Here is an 18,398-nt window from a genome sequence, read left to right as displayed (position 1 = left end):
TCTACTGACTGGCTGGTATGGTCCCGGCTCTACTGACTGACTGGTATGGTCCCGGCCCTACTGACTGACTGGTTGACTGGCTGGTATGGTCCCGGCTCTACTGACTGACTGGTTGACTGGCTGGTATGGTCCCGGCTCTACTGACTGACTGGTTGACTGGCTGGTATGGTCCCGGCTCTACTGACTGACTGGTTGACTGGCTGGTATGGTCCCGGCTCTACTGACTGGCTGGTTGACTGGCTGGTATGGTCCCGGCCCTACTGACTGGCTGGTATGGTCCCGGCCCTACTGACTGGCTGGTATGGTCCCGGCCCTACTGACTGACTGGTTGACTGGCTGGTATGGTCCCGGCCCTACTGACTGGCTGGTATGGTCCCGGCCCTACTGACTGGCTGGTATGGTCCCGGCCCTACTGACTGGCTGGTATGGTCCCGGCCCTACTGACTGACTGGTTGACTGGCTGGTATGGTCCCGGCCCTACTGACTGACTGGTTGACTGGCTGGTATGGTCCCGACCCTACTGACTGACTGGCATGGTCCCGGCCCTACTGCCTGGCTGGTATGGTCCCGGCTCTACTGACTGACTGGTATGGTCCCGGCTCTACTGACTGGCTGGTATGGTCCCGGCTCTACTGACTGGCTGGTATGGTCCCGGCTCTACTGACTGACTGGTATGGTCCCGTCCCTACTGCCTGACTGGTTGACTGGCTGGTATGGTCCCAGCTCTACTGAATGACTGGTTGACTGGCTGGTATGGTCCCGGCTCTACTGACTGACTGGTTCACTGGCTGGTATGGTCCCGGCTCTACTGACTGACTGGTTGACTGGCTGGTATGGTCCCGGCTCGACTGACTGACTGGTTGACTGGTATGGTCCCAGCCCTACTGACTGACTGGTTGACTGGCTGGTATGGTCCCGGCCCTACTGACTGGCTGGTTGACTGGCTGGTATGGTCCCGGCCCTACTGACTGACTGGTTGACTGGCTGGTATGGTCCCGGCCCTACTGACTGACTGGTTGACTGGCTGGTATGGTCCCGGCTCTACTGACTGACTGGTTGACTGGCTGGTATGGTCCCGGCCCTACTGACTGACTGGTTGACTGGCTGGTATGGTCCCGGCTCTACTGACTGACTGGTTGACTGGCTGGTATGGTCCCGGCCGTACTGACTGACTGGTTGACTGGCTGGTATGGTCCCGGCTCTACTGACTGACTGGTTGACTGGCTGGTATGGTCCCGGCTCTACTGACTGACTGGTTGACTGGCTGGTATGGTCCCGGCTCTACTGACTGGCTGGTATGGTCCCGGCCCTACTGACTGGCTGGTATGGTCCCGGCCCTACTGACTGACTGGTTGACTGGCTGGTATGGTCCCGGCCCTACTGACTGGCTGGTATGGTCCCGGCCCTACTGACTGACTGGTTGACTGGCTGGTATGGTACCGGCTCTACTGACTGGCTGGTATGGTCCCGGCCCTACTGACTGACTGGTTGACTGGCTGGTATGGTCCCGGCCCTACTGACTGGCTGGTATGGTCCCGGCCCTACTGACTGGCTGGTATGGTCCCGGCTCTACTGACTGGCTGGTATGGCCCCGGCCCTACTGACTGACTGGCTGGTATGGTCCCGGCTCTACTGACTGACTGGTTGACTGGCTGGTATGTCCCGGCTCTACTGACTGACTGGTTGACTGGCTGGTATGGTCCCAGCCCTACTGACTGACTGGTTGACTGGCTGGTATGGTCCCGGCCCTACTGACTGGCTGGTATGGTCCCAGCCCTACTGACTGACTGGTTGACTGGCTGGTATGGTCCCAGCCCTACTGACTGACTGGTTGACTGGCTGGTATGGTCCCAGCCCTACTGACTGACTGGCTGGTATGGTCCCGGCCCCACTGACTGACTGGTTGACTGGCTGGTATGGTCCCGGCCCCACTGACTGACTGGTTGACTGGCTGGTATGGTCCCGGCCCCACTGACTGACTGGTTGACTGGCTGGTATGGTCCCGGCCCCACTGACTGACTGGTTGACTGGCTGGTATGGTCCCGGCTCTACTGACTGACTGGTTGACTGGCTGGTATGGTCCCGGCCCTACTGACTGACTGGTTGACTGGCTGGTATGGTCCCGGCCCTACTGACTGGCTGGTATGGTCCCGGCCCTACTGACTGACTGGTTGACTGGCTGGTATGGTCCCGGCCCTACTGACTGGCTGGTATGGTTCCGGCCCTACTGACTGGCTGGTATGGTCCCGGCCCTACTGACTGACTGGTTGACTGGCTGGTATGGTCCCGGCCCTACTGACTGGCTGGTATGGTCCCGGCCCTACTGACTGGCTGGTATGGTCCCGGCCCTACTGACTGGCTGGTATGGTCCCGGCCCTACTGACTGACTGGTTGACTGGCTGGTATGGTCCCGGCTCTACTGACTGACTGGTTGACTGGCTGGTATGGTCCCGGCCCTACTGACTGACTGGTTCACTGGCTGGTATGGTCCCGGCTCTACTGACTGACTGGTTGACTGGCTGGTATGGTCCCGGCCCTACTGACTGACTGGTTGACTGGCTGGTATGGTCCCGGCTCTACTGACTGACTGGTTGACTGGCTGGTATGGTCCCGGCTCTACTGACTGGCTGGTATGGTCCCGGCCCTACTGACTGGCTGGTATGGTCCCGGCCCTACTGACTGACTGGTTGACTGGCTGGTATGGTCCCGGCCCTACTGACTGGCTGGTATGGTCCCGGCCCTACTGACTGACTGGTTGACTGGCTGGTATGGTACCGGCTCTACTGACTGGCTGGTATGGTCCCGGCCCTACTGACTGACTGGTTGACTGGCTGGTATGGTCCCGGCCCTACTGACTGGCTGGTATGGTCCCGGCCCTACTGACTGGCTGGTATGGTCCCGGCTCTACTTACTGGCTGGTATGGTCCCGGCTCTACTGACTGGCTGGTATGGCCCCGGCCCTACTGACTGACTGGCTGGTATGGTCCCGGCTCTACTGACTGACTGGTTGACTGGCTGGTATGTCCCGGCTCTACTGACTGACTGGTTGACTGGCTGGTATGGTCCCAGCCCTACTGACTGACTGGTTGACTGGCTGGTATGGTCCCGGCCCTACTGACTGGCTGGTATGGTCCCAGCCCTACTGACTGACTGGTTGACTGGCTGGTATGGTCCCAGCCCTACTGACTGACTGGTTGACTGGCTGGTATGGTCCCAGCCCTACTGACTGACTGGCTGGTATGGTCCCGGCCCTACTGACTGACTGGTTGACTGGCTGGTATGGTCCCGGCCCCACTGACTGACTGGTTGACTGGCTGGTATGGTCCCGGCCCCACTGACTGACTGGTTGACTGGCTGGTATGGTCCCGGCCCCACTGACTGACTGGTTGACTGGCTGGTATGGTCCCGGCTCTACTGACTGACTGGTTGACTGGCTGGTATGGTCCCGGCCCTACTGACTGACTGGTTGACTGGCTGGTATGGTCCCGGCCCTACTGACTGGCTGGTATGGTCCCGGCCCTACTGACTGACTGGTTGACTGGCTGGTATGGTCCCGGCCCTACTGACTGGCTGGTATGGTTCCGGCCCTACTGACTGGCTGGTATGGTCCCGGCCCTACTGACTGACTGGTTGACTGGCTGGTATGGTCCCGGCCCTACTGACTGGCTGGTATGGTCCCGGCCCTACTGACTGGCTGGTATGGTCCCGGCCCTACTGACTGGCTGGTATGGTCCCGGCCCTACTGACTGGCTGGTATGGTCCCGGCCCTACTGACTGGCTGGTATGGTCCCGGCTCTACTTACTGGCTGGTATGGTCCCGGCTCTACTGACTGGCTGGTATGGCCCCGGCCCTACTGACTGACTGGTTGACTGGCTGGTATGGTCCCGGCTCTACTGACTGACTGGTTGACTGGCTGGTATGGTCCCGGCTCTACTGACTGACTGGTTGACTGGCTGGTATGGTCCCAGCGCTACTGACTGACTGGTTGACATGGTCCCGGCCCTACTGACTGGCTGGTATGGTCCCGGCCCTACTGACTGGCTGGTATGGTCCCAGCCCTACTGACTGACTGACTGGCTGGTATGGTCCCAGCCCTACTGACTGACTGGTTGACTGGCTGGTATGGTCCCAGCCCTACTGACTGACTGGTTGACTGGCTGGTATGGTCCCGGCCCTACTGACTGGCTGGTATGGTCCCGGCTCTACTGACTGACTGGCTGGTATGGCCCCGGCCCTACTGACTGACTGGTTGACTGGCTGGTATGGTCCCGACCCTACTGACTGACTGGTTGACTGGCTGGTATGGTCCCGGCCCAACTGACTGGCTGGTATGGCCCCGGCCCTACTGACTGACTGGTTGACTGGCTGGTATGGTCCCGGCCCTACTGACTGGCTGGTATGGTCCCGGCCCTACTGACTGACTGGTATGGTCCCGGCCCTACTGACTGACTGGTATGGTCCCGGCCCTACTGACTGACTGGTATGGTCCCGGCCCTACTGACTGGCTGGTATGGTCCCGGCCCTACTGACTGACTGGCTGGTATGGTCCCGGCCCTACTGACTGACTGGCTGGTATGGTCCCGACCCTACTGACTGGCTGGTATGGTCCAGGCTCTACTGACTGGCTGGTATGGTCCCGGCTCTACTGACTGGCTGGTTGACTGGCTGGTATGGTCCCGACTCTACTGACTGACTGGCTGGTATGGTCCCGGCTCTACTGACTGGCTGGTTGACTGGCTGGTATGGTCCCGACTCTACTGACTGACTGGTTGACTGGCTGGTATGGTCCCGGCCCTACTGACTGGTTGACTGGCTGGTATGGTCCCGACTCTACTGACTGACTACCTGGCTGGCTGACTGACTGGTATGGTCCCGGCCCTACTGACTGACTGGTATGGTCCCGGCCCTACTGACTGACTACCTGGCTGGCTGACTGACTGGCTGACTGGTAGGAAATGTGTCATCAGAGATTAAATGGGGAGTTGCTGTCTGAACTTGTTCAATAAGAACACAGTCCCTTTTTACACATCATTTGTTTTCCTCTGCAGTTTTCCCTCATGGCAACGTTTCCTGAGAACATCTTGGGAATCCTCCTGTTCTGTGCCTGCGTCATGGTGTTAGGCTTCATTCAGGTGAGGATACGGTGTGTGTGTGTAATTTATTAACTCGCAACCTTCCGCATCATTACATGTTGTTTTTCTTGGTGTAATTACACAGTAAAACTATGGTTGAATCCCTTACCTCCCTCCTTACCTCCCTCTACTTCCCTCCTTACCACCCTCCCCTCTACATCCCTCCTTCCCCTCTACTTCCCTCCCTCCCCTCTACTTCCACCCCCCCCTCTACTTCCCTACTTCCCTCTACCCCCCCCCCCTCTACTTCCTCCCCCTCCCCTCCCCTCTACTCCCCTCCCTCCCCAGGCTGTTATAGTGGTGTACGGCTTCAGCCGTCCGTTCCTGCTCAACGACCAGATCCAGGTGTCGGAGAACCAGGTGTTCTATAAACATCACATCCTGAAGGTCATCATGAGGGTCCCCATCATGTGCTTCTTCGCCAGTATCTTCTCATTCATCTTCTTTCAGATGGTAAGTCAGTCGTCTTCTTCTCTCGTCTTCTCTGCTTCTCCCTTTTCCTCTTCTCTCCTCTGGGACTAAAAAGTGAGGTGTGTGTGTGTGTGTTGTTAGAACTATTGCCCCAGTGAGGTGTGTGTATTGTTAGAACTATTGCCCCAGTGAGGTGTGTGTATTGTTAGAACTATTGCCCCAGTGAGGTGTGTAGGGCAGTATTGTTAGAACTATTGCCCCAGTGAGGTGTGTGTATTGTTAGAACTATTGCCCCAGTGAGGTGTGTGTGTATTGTTAGAACTATTGCCCCAGTGAGGAGTGTAGGGCAGTAATGTTAGAACTATTGCCCCAGTGAGGTGTGTAGGGCAGTATTGTTAGAACTATTGCCCCAGTGAGGTGTGTGTATTGTTAGAACTATTGCCCCAGTGAGGAGTGTAGGGCAGTAATGTTAGAACTATTGCCCCAGTGAGGTGTGTAGGGCAGTATTGTTAGAACTATTGCCCCAGTGAGGTGTGTGTATTGTTAGAACTATTGCCCCAGTGAGGTGTGTGTATTGTTAGAACTATTGCCCCAGTGAGGTGTGTGTATTGTTAGAACTATTGCCCCAGTGAGGTGTGTGTATTGTTAGAACTATTGCCCCAGTGAGGTGTGTGTATTGTTAGAACTATTGCCCCAGTGAGGTGTGTGTATTGTTCGAACTATTGCCCCAGTGAGGTGTGTGTATTGTTCGAACTATTGCCCCAGTGAGGTGTGTGTATTGTTCGAACTATTGCCCCAGTGAGGTGTGTAGGGCAGTATTGTTAGAACTATTGCCCCAGTGAGGTGTGTAGGGCAGTATTGTTAGAACTATTGCCCCAGTGAGGTGTGTGTATTGTTAGAACTATTGCCCCAGTGAGGTGTGTGTATTGTTAGAACTATTGCCCCAGTGAGGTGTGTGTATTGTTAGAACTATTGCCCCAGTGAGGTGTGTGTATTGTTAGAACTATTGCCCCAGTGAGGTGTGTGTATTGTTAGAACTATTGCCCCAGTGAGGTGTGTGTATTGTTAGAACTATTGCCCCAGTGAGGTGTGTGTATTGTTAGAACTATTGCCCCAGTGAGGTGTGTGTATTGTTAGAACTATTGCCCCAGTGAGGTGTGTGTATTGTTAGAACTATTGCCCCAGTGAGGTGTGTAGGGCAGTATTGTTAGAACTATTGCCCCAGTGAGGTGTAACTTGACACTCAATAGTCCCCTAGCGATGACACTAAAACCTGTACCATCTTTTATCTCGGTTAGCTCTTATCTCACTGGGCACTCGTCAGTTCAACATCTAGTTTTGATTTACATTTTGATTCAAACAGTTTTTGACCAGTGGGATATCTGTTATCAATGTTTTTTTACAGTCTGCTTGTAAACATAATTAATTTAGTAATAATTCAATCAGTCTTAGCCTCTTGTAACAAGATGTTCTCTTCAATCCCATGTCATTACTAACGTTCTCCCATTGTCTTTCAGTCGTAACGTTGTCTTTCAGTCGTAACGTTGTCTTTCAGTCGTAACGTTGTCTTTCAGTCGTAACGTTGTCTTTCAGTCGTAACGTTGTCTTTCAGTCGTAACGTTGTCTTTCAGTCGTAACGTTGTCTTTCAGTCGTAACGTTGTCTTTCAGTCGTAACGTTGTCTTTCAGTCGTAACGTTGTCTTTCAGTCGTAACGTTGTCTTTCAGTCGTAACGTTGTCTTTCAGTCGTAACGTTGTCTTTCAGTCGTAACGTTGTCTTTCAGTCGTAACGTTGTCTTTCAGTCGTAACGTTGTCTTTCAGTCGTAACGTTGTCTTTCAGTCCCAACGTTGTCTTTCAGTCCCAACGTTGTCTTTCAGTCCCAACGTTCTCCCAATTTCTTTCAGTCCTAACGTTGTCTTTCAGTCCTAATGTTCTCCCAACGTTGTCTTTCAGTCCTAACGTTCTCCCATCGTCTTTCAGTCCTATGTGATCCTAACGTTGTCTTTCAGTCCTATGTGATCCTAACGTTGTCTTTCAGTCGTAACGTTGTCTTTCAGTCGTAACGTTGTCTTTCAGTCGTAACGTTGTCTTTCAGTCGTAACGTTGTCTTTCAGTCGTAACGTAACGTTGTCTTTCAGTCGTAACGTAACGTTGTCTTTCAGTCGTAACGTAACGTTGTCTTTCAGTCGTAACGTAACGTTGTCTTTCAGTCGTAACGTTGTCTTTCAGTCCTATGTGATCCTAACGTTGTCTTTCAGTCGTAACGTTGTCTTTCAGTCGTAACGTTGTCTTTCAGTCGTAACGTTGTCTTTCAGTCGTAACGTTGTCTTTCAGTCGTAACGTTGTCTTTCAGTCGTAACGTTGTCTTTCAGTCGTAACGTTGTCTTTCAGTCGTAACGTTGTCTTTCAGTCGTAACGTTGTCTTTCAGTCCCAACGTTGTCTTTCAGTCCCAACGTTCTCCCAATTTCTTTCAGTCTTATGTGATCCTAACGTTGTCTTTCAGTCCTAACGTTGTCTTTCAGTCCTAACGTTGTCTTTCAGTCCTAATGTTCTCCCAACGTTGTCTTTCAGTCCTAACGTTCTCCCATCGTCTTTCAGTCCTATGTGATCCTAACGTTGTCTTTCAGTCCTATGTGATCCTAACGTTGTCTTTCAGTCCTATGTGATCCTAACGTTGTCTTTCAGTCCTATGTGATCCTAACGTTGTCTTTCAGTCCTATGTGATCCTAACGTTGTCTTTCAGTCCTATGTGATCCTAACGTTGTCTTTCAGTCCTATGTGATCCTAACGTTGTCTTTCAGTCCTATGTGATCCTAACGTTGTCTTTCAGTCGTAACGTTGTCTTTCAGTCCTAACGTTGTCTTTCAGTCCTAATGTTCTCCCAACGTTGTCTTTCAGTCCTAACGTTCTCCCATCGTCTTTCAGTCCTATGTGATCCTAACGTTGTCTTTCAGTCCTATGTGATCCTAACGTTGTCTTTCAGTCCTATGTGATCCTAACGTTGTCTTTCAGTCCTATGTGATCCTAACGTTGTCTTTCAGTCCTATGTGATCCTAACGTTGTCTTTCAGTCCTATGTGATCCTAACGTTGTCTTTCAGTCCTATGTGATCCTAACGTTGTCTTTCAGTCCTATGTGATCCTAACGTTGTCTTTCAGTCCTATGTGATCCTAACGTTGTCTTTCAGTCCTATGTGATCCTAACGTTGTCTTTCAGTCGTAACGTTGTCTTTCAGTCGTAACGTTGTCTTTCAGTCGTAACGTTGTCTTTCAGTCGTAACGTTGTCTTTCAGTCGTAACGTTGTCTTTCAGTCGTAACGTTGTCTTTCAGTCGTAACGTTGTCTTTCAGTCCCAACGTTGTCTTTCAGTCCCAACGTTCTCCCAATTTCTTTCAGTCCTAACGTTGTCTTTCAGTCCTAATGTTCTCCCAACGTTGTCTTTCAGTCCTAACGTTCTCCCATCGTCTTTCAGTCCTATGTGATCCTAACGTTGTCTTTCAGTCCTATGTGATCCTAACGTTGTCTTTCAGTCGTAACGTTGTCTTTCAGTCGTAACGTTGTCGTAACGTTGTCTTTCAGTCGTAACGTTGTCTTTCAGTCGTAACGTTGTCTTTCAGTCGTAACGTTGTCTTTCAGTCGTAACGTAACGTTGTCTTTCAGTCGTAACGTAACGTTGTCTTTCAGTCGTAACGTTGTCTTTCAGTCCTATGTGATCCTAACGTTGTCTTTCAGTCGTAACGTTGTCTTTCAGTCGTAACGTTGTCTTTCAGTCGTAACGTTGTCTTTCAGTCGTAACGTTGTCTTTCAGTCGTAACGTTGTCTTTCAGTCGTAACGTTGTCTTTCAGTCGTAACGTTGTCTTTCAGTCCCAACGTTGTCTTTCAGTCCCAACGTTCTCCCAATTTCTTTCAGTCTTATGTGATCCTAACGTTGTCTTTCAGTCCTAACGTTGTCTTTCAGTCCTAACGTTGTCTTTCAGTCCTAATGTTCTCCCAACGTCTTTCAGTCCTATGTGATCCTAACGTTGTCTTTCAGTCCTATGTGATCCTAACGTTGTCTTTCAGTCCTATGTGATCCTAACGTTGTCTTTCAGTCCTATGTGATCCTAACGTTGTCTTTCAGTCCTATGTGATCCTAACGTTGTCTTTCAGTCCTATGTGATCCTAACGTTGTCTTTCAGTCCTATGTGATCCTAACGTTGTCTTTCAGTCCTATGTGATCCTAACGTTGTCTTTCAGTCCTATGTGATCCTAACGTTGTCTTTCAGTCGTAACGTTGTCTTTCAGTCGTAACGTTGTCTTTCAGTCGTAACGTAACGTTGTCTTTCAGTCGTAACGTTGTCTTTCAGTCCTATGTGATCCTAACGTTGTCTTTCAGTCGTAACGTTGTCTTTCAGTCGTAACGTTGTCTTTCATTCGTAACGTTGTCTTTCAGTCGTAACGTTGTCTTTCAGTCCCAACGTTGTCTTTCAGTCCTAACGTTCTCCCATTGTCTTTCAGTCCTATGTGATCCTAACGTTGTCTTTCAGTCCTAACGTTGTCTTTCAGTCCTAACGTTGTCTTTCAGTCCCAACGTTGTCTTTCAGTCCTAACGTTCTCCCGTTGTCTTTCAGTCCTATGTGATCCTAACGTTGTCTTTCAGTCCTAACGTTGTCTTTCAGTCCTAACGTTGTCTTTCAGTCCTAACGTTGTCTTTCAGTCCTAACGTTGTCTTTCAGTCCTAACGTTGTCTTTCAGTCCTAACGTTGTCTTTCAGTCCTAACGTTGTCTTTCAGTCGTAACGTTGTCTTTCAGTCGTAACGTTGTCTTTCAGTCGTAACGTTGTCTTTCAGTCGTAACGTTGTCTTTCAGTCGTAACGTTGTCTTTCAGTCGTAACGTTGTCTTTCAGTCGTAACGTTGTCTTTCAGTCGTAACGTTGTCTTTCAGTCGTAACGTTGTCTTTCAGTCCCAACGTTGTCTTTCAGTCCCAACGTTGTCTTTCAGTCCCAACGTTCTCCCAATTTCTTTCAGTCTTATGTGATCCTAACGTTGTCTTTCAGTCCTAACGTTGTCTTTCAGTCCTAATGTTCTCCCAACGTTGTCTTTCAGTCCTAACGTTCTCCCATCGTCTTTCAGTCCTATGTGATCCTAACGTTGTCTTTCAGTCCTATGTGATCCTAACGTTGTCTTTCAGTCCTATGTGATCCTAACGTTGTCTTTCAGTCCTATGTGATCCTAACGTTGTCTTTCAGTCCTATGTGATCCTAACGTTGTCTTTCAGTCCTATGTGATCCTAACGTTGTCTTTCAGTCCTATGTGATCCTAACGTTGTCTTTCAGTCCTATGTGATCCTAACGTTGTCTTTCAGTCCTATGTGATCCTAACGTTGTCTTTCAGTCGTAACGTTGTCTTTCAGTCGTAACGTAACGTTGTCTTTCAGTCGTAACGTTGTCTTTCAGTCGTAACGTAACGTTGTCTTTCAGTCGTAACGTTGTCTTTCAGTCGTAACGTAACGTTGTCTTTCAGTCGTAACGTTGTCTTTCAGTCGTAACGTTGTCTTTCATTCGTAACGTTGTCTTTCAGTCGTAACGTTGTCTTTCAGTCGTAACGTTGTCTTTCAGTCCTAACGTTCTCCCATTGTCTTTCAGTCCTATGTGATCCTAACGTTGTCTTTCAGTCCTAACGTTGTCTTTCAGTCCCAACGTTGTCTTTCAGTCCTAACGTTCTCCCGTTGTCTTTCAGTCCTATGTGATCCTAACGTTGTCTTTCAGTCCTAACGTTGTCTTTCAGTCCTAACGTTGTCTTTCAGTCCTAACGTTGTCTTTCAGTCCTAACGTTGTCTTTCAGTCCTAACGTTGTCTTTCAGTCCTAACGTTGTCTTTCAGTCCTAACGTTGTCTTTCAGTCCTAACGTTGTCTTTCAGTCCTAACGTTGTCTTTCAGTCCTAACGTTGTCTTTCAGTCCTAACGTTGTCTTTCAGTCCTATGTGATCCTAACGTTGTCTTTCAGTCCTAACCTTGTCTTTCAGCCCTAACCTTGTCTTTCAGCCGTAACCTTGTCTTTCAGTTGTAACGTTGTCTTTCAGTCCTAACGTTGTCCCATTGTCTTTCAGTCCTATGTGATCCTAGCCATCGTAATCTTCCTGCCTTACATCTCCCAGTCTCTAAAATGGTGCCGCAGCAAAGCTATCGGTGAGTATGTTATACATGGATGCCAATTGCCACATTTAGTTTGAAATAAGGTTGAGATTCTTTATTTATTATTTAGATTGTCAAATGTTGGGTATAAACAAATAACCTAACAGTACATTGATGAAGACAGACAGACTTTAACTACCGTTAAATCATGATATATTTAATTTGTAAGTTGAAGAGATCTGTTGTGTTCTGGCCAAATATAGAAGGCCCCCAGACTGCTGGATCTGTTGTGTTCAGGCCAAATATAGAAGGCCCCCAAGACTGCTGGATCTGTTGTGTTCAGGCCAAATATAGAAGGCCCCCAGACTGCTGGATCTGTTGTGTTCAGGCCAAATATAGAAGGCCCCCAGACTGCTGGATCTGTTGTGTTCAGGCCAAATATAGAAGGCCCCCAGACTGCTGGATCTGTTGTGTTCAGGCCAAATATAGAAGGCCCCCAGACTGCTGGATCTGTTGTGTTCAGGCCAAATATAGAAGGCCCCCAGACTGCTGTTCTACACCTGTGTGTTATGTTGACTTCACTTTTGTATATATAGTGTATAGTGTATGTATGTATGTGGACACCCCTTCAAATGAGTTGTTTCGGCTATTTTAGCCACACCCATGCAATCTCCATAGACAAACATTGGCAGTAGAATGGCCTTACTGAAGAGCTCCGTGACTTTCAACGTGGCACTGTCATAGGGTGCCACCTTTCAAACAAGTCAGTTCGTCAAATTTCTGCCCTGCTAAAGCTGCCTCGCAGTCAACTGAAATGGGTTTCCATGGCCGAGCAGCCGCACACAAGCCTAAGATCACTATGCACAATGCCAAGTGTCGACTGGAGTGGTGTAAAGCTCGCCGCCATTGGACTCTGGAGCAGTGGAAACTAGTTCTCTGGAGTGATGATTCACGCTTCACCATCTGGCAGTCCGACAGAGAATCTGGGTTTGGCGGATGCCAGGAGGTAGCTACCTGTCCCAATGCATAGTGACAACTGTAAAGTTTGGTGGAGGAGGAATAATGGTCTTGGGCTGTTTTTCATGGTTCGGGCCCCTTAGTTCCAGTGAAGGGAAGTCTTTACGCTACAGCATACAATATAGACTATTCTGTGCTTCCAACATTGTAGCAACAGTTTGGGGTTTCAGTCAACCAGTTTCATCATGACAATGCCCCCGTGCACAAAGCTAGATCCATACAGAAATGGTTTGTCGAGATCGGTCTGGAGGAACTTGACTGGCCTGCACAGACCCTGACCTAAACCCCATCAAACACAATTGGGATGAATTGGAACGCCGACTGCGTGCCAGGCCAAATCGCCCAACATCACTAATGCTCGTGTCTGAATGGAAGCAAGTCCCTGCAGCATTGTTCCAACATCTAGTGGAAAGCATTCCCAGAAGAGTGGAGGCTGTTATAGCAGCAATGTTCCAACATCTAGTGGAAAGCCTTCCCAGAAGAGTGGAGGCTGTTATAGCAGCAATGTTTCAACATCTAGTGGAAAGCCTTCCCAGAAGAGTGGAGGCTGTTATAGCAGCAATGTTTCAACATCTAGTGGAAAGCCTTCCCAGAAGAGTGGAGGTTGTTATAGCAGCAATGACCCAACATCTAGAGGAAAGCCTTCCCAGAAGAGTGGAGGCTGTTATAGCAGCAATGTCCCAACATCTAGTGGAAAGCCTTCCCAGAAGAGTGGAGGCTGTTATAGCAGCAATGTCCCAACATCTAGTGGAAAAACCTTCCCAGAAGAGTGGAGGCTGTTATAGCAGCAATGTTTCAACATCTAGTGGAAAGCCTTCCCAGAAGAGTGGAGGTTGTTATAGCAGCAATGACCCAACATCTAGAGGAAAGCCTTCCCAGAAGAGTGGAGGCTGTTATAGCAGCAATGTCCCAACATCTAGTGGAAAGCCTTCCCAGAAGAGTGGAGGCTGTTATAGCAGCAATGTCCCAACATCTAGTGGAAAAACCTTCCCAGAAGAGTGGAGGCTGTTACATCACCATATTAATACCGGTGATTTTAGAATGAGATGTTTGACGAGCAGGTGTCCACATACACTACTTGACCAAAAGTATGTTGCTGTGCTGGTTACCCCTCCCCTCAGGCCAGGTGGAGGAGACGCCTGATTCCATGATGTTTTATACGTACCATCCAAACGAACCCCTCAGCAAGGAGAGGGTGGAGGCCTTCAGTGACGGCGTGTTTGCCATCGTAGCTACTCTACTCATCTTAGACATATGGTCAGTGTTTCTGTTTGGGCTGGCGGACGGGCGGGTGGGTGGGTGGGCGGGGCTGGCGGACGGGCAGGTGGTCGGGGCTGGCGGACGGGCAGGTGGTCGGGGCTGGCGGACGGGCAGGTGGTCGGGGGGCGGGTGGGTGGGTGGTCGGGGGGCGGGTGGGTGGGTGGTCGGGGGGCAGGTGGGTGGGCAGGCAGGAAGATGAATATTGTTGTAATTTAAATGATGATAATTTGTAAATGTTTATTTAAGCAGGGAGGAGGCCCTGTAAAATAATGATGGTAAAGATCTCTTTCGTCTTTCAGTGAGGACAATGTCCCCGACCCAGTGATGGTCCAGAAACAGTATGGTGGCAGTCTGGTGGCTGCCCTGCAGAACTATGGTCCAGAGTACCTGGCCTACTTCGGCTCCTTCGCTACCGTGGCTCTCCTCTGGTTTGTCCATCACTCTCTCTTCCTTCACGTCACCAGGTAATATAGAACGAATTCAATTCATCAAATAAATGTACATTTACTTTTTTTAAATATATATTTTTAACATCTGCAGTTGTTAGATTAAAGGTAAAGAAAATGAGTGTATTGTACATTAGAATTGTACTGTTGTGTATTTGGGAAAGTTTTACTCACAATGACCGTGATGTTTTTTTTTTTTTTTTACCTACCTCTCTCTCTCTCTTCATCCAGGACCACTCGTTTCATGGGCCTCCTCAACACCTTCTCTCTGGCCTTCGTAGGGGGCCTGCCCTTGGCCTACCAGCTGACCCACGAGTTCCCCCGTAACTCCCGCAACGAGCTGGAGGCCATCCAGATCAGCTGCGTCATCATCTTCTTCGCCGGCGTCTTCCAGCTTGCCATCTGGGTGGCGGCGCTGTTCAGCGAACGCGAGACGCTACACCCTTATGTGCGTTACGGCGGCCGTGAGCACGCCTTCATGTTGGCCAAGCTGGCGCTGTACCCGTGCGTGGCCCTGGGGACCTTCTTCCTCACCTGTATTCTTAGTAAATTCAGCGCGTCTATTTTCCACCTGATGGAGATTACGGTGCCGTTTGCTTTCTTGTTGCTGAGGCTGCTGGTCAGAGGCGGGTTGACGCTGCTCCGGCTCATATTCTGCCCAGATGGGCCGGAGACGAGGAGTGCTCTGGAGGAGGAGGAAGAGGAGGCTAGGATGCCCTTCAATACCATCATCACTTAGTGGTTGTCATTTAGCTCGATGGTCCGTTTGCTCCGGGTCTTTATTCACAAATGTTGCAGAGTAGGAGTGCTGATCTAGGCTCAGTTTTGACGGTTATATCATAATGTGTATATAATGAATAAGATTATATGGACAAGTGGGTTCCTGATCCTAGATCAGCTTTGTGAATACAGGCTCTGGGACTGGGGACGTGGTCTGTCGGACAGATGTACAGTAGCTACAGCTCGTCTTGACCTCTGAAGGGAGAGTTTGAGATCGATTCCATTTGAACTGCACATTTCAGTTTTGTATTGATGAGTCATTTTCTTTTCAAATTGGTTGGGTAAGTCAAGTGGTTGTTAAAGGAAATGGCACTGAGCCAGAGTACAACCAATGTAATTGACAGCCCTCCCATTTTTATAATTTGTATCTGACTTCTTGAATAATGGTTTATTGTTTACCGTTGAGAATCTAGTCTGTTTGTGTCAACATTTGCACTCCAAACATGTTTGGCTTGAGGCACAGGGGTCTTGTTAAGAGTTCAGAAATCAGCTTTTTTTTTTACCATTTCACCTGCGTTTTAATATTGAAAGTCAATTTTATTTGTTGTCTGCTACAATAGTGACCAGGAGTGTGCAGCTATAGATTTCCTTCACAGAAAATACATTAGTGCAACACATTCACAAAATAGCTTCATTTTCATCAGATGACAACAGAAGTGCTACTCTATTTGGCGTAGCAGCCACTCAAGTAAATGAAGTAAATGAGCTTACAATGAAAAAGCAAGGTATTTTGTTTTTGCTAAAACGACGCATGGTCATCAGATTTCAGTTTATCATAGAATGTAGCCAGCTCCTAATGTTTTACTTCGGGTTAATCATTGTACCGGAGGAAAGTAGCTACGCAGTCAGAGCGCTGTCTGTTGGTGAATTCTCATCCAAGCGGAGAAGTGCAACTGAAGGACAAAATGAGTCTGATGCCGAGCAGAAATGACAATAAGTGGCATTTTAGAACTGCGTTTCCAAAACGCAACAAGATATCTCATTAAAAATGATATATTTTTTAAAGTCAGTTTAGAACAAATTCTTATTTACTCATGCGTTAAAAAAAAAAAGTGGTGAACAACGCAGAATTGTGCATTTAACGTGACCCCTGAGGCAAAGGAGTGAAATGTTAGCACCGACTGAATTTCAGGCTAGTTCATTTTGGGGTTTCATTCATTCTGAATATTCATGTCCACTTCCCAACACACACACTGCTCATATTGACCGAGTTTAATCACGGACTATACATTCTATAAACAGTTTTTTCTTTTCTTTTCTATAACATGAAAGAGTGAGTGAGCAGCATGAATCTGACCAACAGGGTAACTTCACTTTTTTCAGTTCATAATATAATAATAACCGTCTACAGGAATGTACTCACAATGTGTTGGGTCAGCTCATAATATTGCACTTCTTATTTTACACAATACAAATCCCTATGCTGTGGGTATACGCTACAATACTTCTAAAATCGTAACTTGGAATTGCTCACATTTCCTGATTTAAATTTGTTTAAATTCCCTTTTCACAAATCTTTAATTCCGTCCATGTTCAACCCCAGGATGTGTGTGCTCACGTTACACTGTTATTCCCTAGTGTTTTCTCCATTGCCATAGGGGGGGAAAAGTGCCGTAACAAAAACAGCTGATTTATTGGAGTGTACATAATGTGCAGAACCCGATGGAAGGCACAGAATAAGGACGTAATATTGGAGTTCATTTTGCATGGCCCCGGTGCGTGGAGATTTCACATTAAGGACCAATGGAATAAATAATGATGAAACGCTGTTCATCGGGCCACTTAACACCAACTCACTCATTTAAAAAAAAGGCAGTTGTGTTTTCTCCACAGCTCCACCAATCAGGCTCCCATCACCTCGGTCCACACCGGACGTGTTGTTGCGTCCCTCTTCACGTCTCACATGCGGCGTTCTCATTGGCATCAGACTCCTTGCCCAATCGCGTCGTAGAGCACTGCTCATACTACAAGATGCACGACCAACATTTTAAGAAAATGTATCGGGACAGCCAACAGCCGTTGTGTCCTTGACCTCTCAAAACAACCTAGCCCAAGTTCATCCCATTTTGTAGCATTGTTTCTGCTCAGGCTAGGTTACATTTATTTGATTTACAATTTTTAAATTAAGTAAATAAAAGAAATGTGAATAGCCATTCTCATCTGTCCAGACAATATGTTGTACTCAGAGTAGATTCATTTCAGAAATTATTTTACATTACTGGGCCATTTAAAATCAACCATAGTATGACATACAATGAAATGAAAGACATGGTTGAAGACAGTGATTTATTTAATATAGATGTGCAATGTTACATTATATTGAAATGTAAAACACGTTTTTTCTTTGCAATATTCTGGATGTGACGTTTCTTTCCCGATAAAAAAAAAAGTCACAGAGGTCACTGTTATTGCTGCAATACTGTTTTGTGTTTTAATGTTGAAAAAGCACTTTAAATTCAGAATGCTTCAGTGTTATCTGCTTTTAGAGCTCAAATAAGGAATCAAATGTTCTTAATCCAGAACTAATGTCTTGCATAATTGGTCAGCTGATTGAAGTTCTGGGTCGATGCGCTGTTTAAAATGAGGAGCTGAACCGGAACGAGCAGCTCCACCCCCTCTCTCTTTGCAAGCTACTGCTGCTCGTTTTCCTCCATTCCTTCCCGACAAAAATTATACAGTAGCAGTTGTTTACGTAGATCCCAAGAGATTAAGCTATACAAGTGTTGTGTCAATCACTGTTAACACTGCAAGTCCCCTTTTTTTTATTTAAATAATCAATAAACTGCTTTAAAAAAAGGCACAATCTGTCTTTTTATTTAATTTTAAATGTAACATACTGATCTTGCATCCAATAGCGCCGTCAAGAGAACTGATCCAGGATCAGCACTCGTCCTCTCTTAGAATACAGGCTCCGAGTTCTACACCAAACCAGTCTAGGGAAGAAAAAATATGTGCTTCCTTGAAAGAGTTTAACAGGTGAGAACCTTGTGGTGAAAATATATCTTCATGAATTCAGATTCTCAAGAGAAGAAACAAACAAAACCAGGAGATGTATATTTTTGTAAAGGGGAAAAATAAAAAGGATTTATTCACCTCCATACAGAATCAAAATGTAACTAATCATTATTGGCACTATGCTTTCATACAGCAGTGTGTGTGTGTCAAATCAAATGTTAGTATATATTATCTTAACTCTGTTTTTCACAATACAATGTCAACTTTTCAATCTTACCCCA

General features: G+C 48.0%; 1 protein-coding gene across 1 annotated transcript in view; it reads left to right on the top strand.

The window, feature by feature from the left end:
- Nucleotides 1–17,560, top strand: part of tmem175 (transmembrane protein 175) — a 30,605-nt gene extending 13,045 nt beyond the window's left edge. The window contains exons 6-11 of the mRNA XM_031829583.1: nt 5,050–5,133; nt 5,422–5,586; nt 11,635–11,713; nt 13,798–13,933; nt 14,236–14,400; nt 14,614–17,560. Coding sequence (XP_031685443.1) covers nt 5,050–5,133; nt 5,422–5,586; nt 11,635–11,713; nt 13,798–13,933; nt 14,236–14,400; nt 14,614–15,121 — 1,137 coding nt within the window. The 3' untranslated portion in view covers nt 15,122–17,560. The remainder of the gene's footprint in view (nt 1–5,049; nt 5,134–5,421; nt 5,587–11,634; nt 11,714–13,797; nt 13,934–14,235; nt 14,401–14,613) is intronic.
- The last annotated feature ends 838 nt before the right edge of the window (nt 17,561–18,398 follow it).

The sequence above is a fragment of the Oncorhynchus kisutch genome, linkage group LG8, assembly GCF_002021735.2.
Source record: "Oncorhynchus kisutch isolate 150728-3 linkage group LG8, Okis_V2, whole genome shotgun sequence".
In the NCBI taxonomy this organism is placed as follows: Eukaryota; Metazoa; Chordata; class Actinopteri; order Salmoniformes; family Salmonidae; genus Oncorhynchus; species Oncorhynchus kisutch.
The sequence above is the reverse complement of the archived record's forward strand: the minus strand, read 5'-3'. Positions and strand labels throughout refer to the sequence as shown.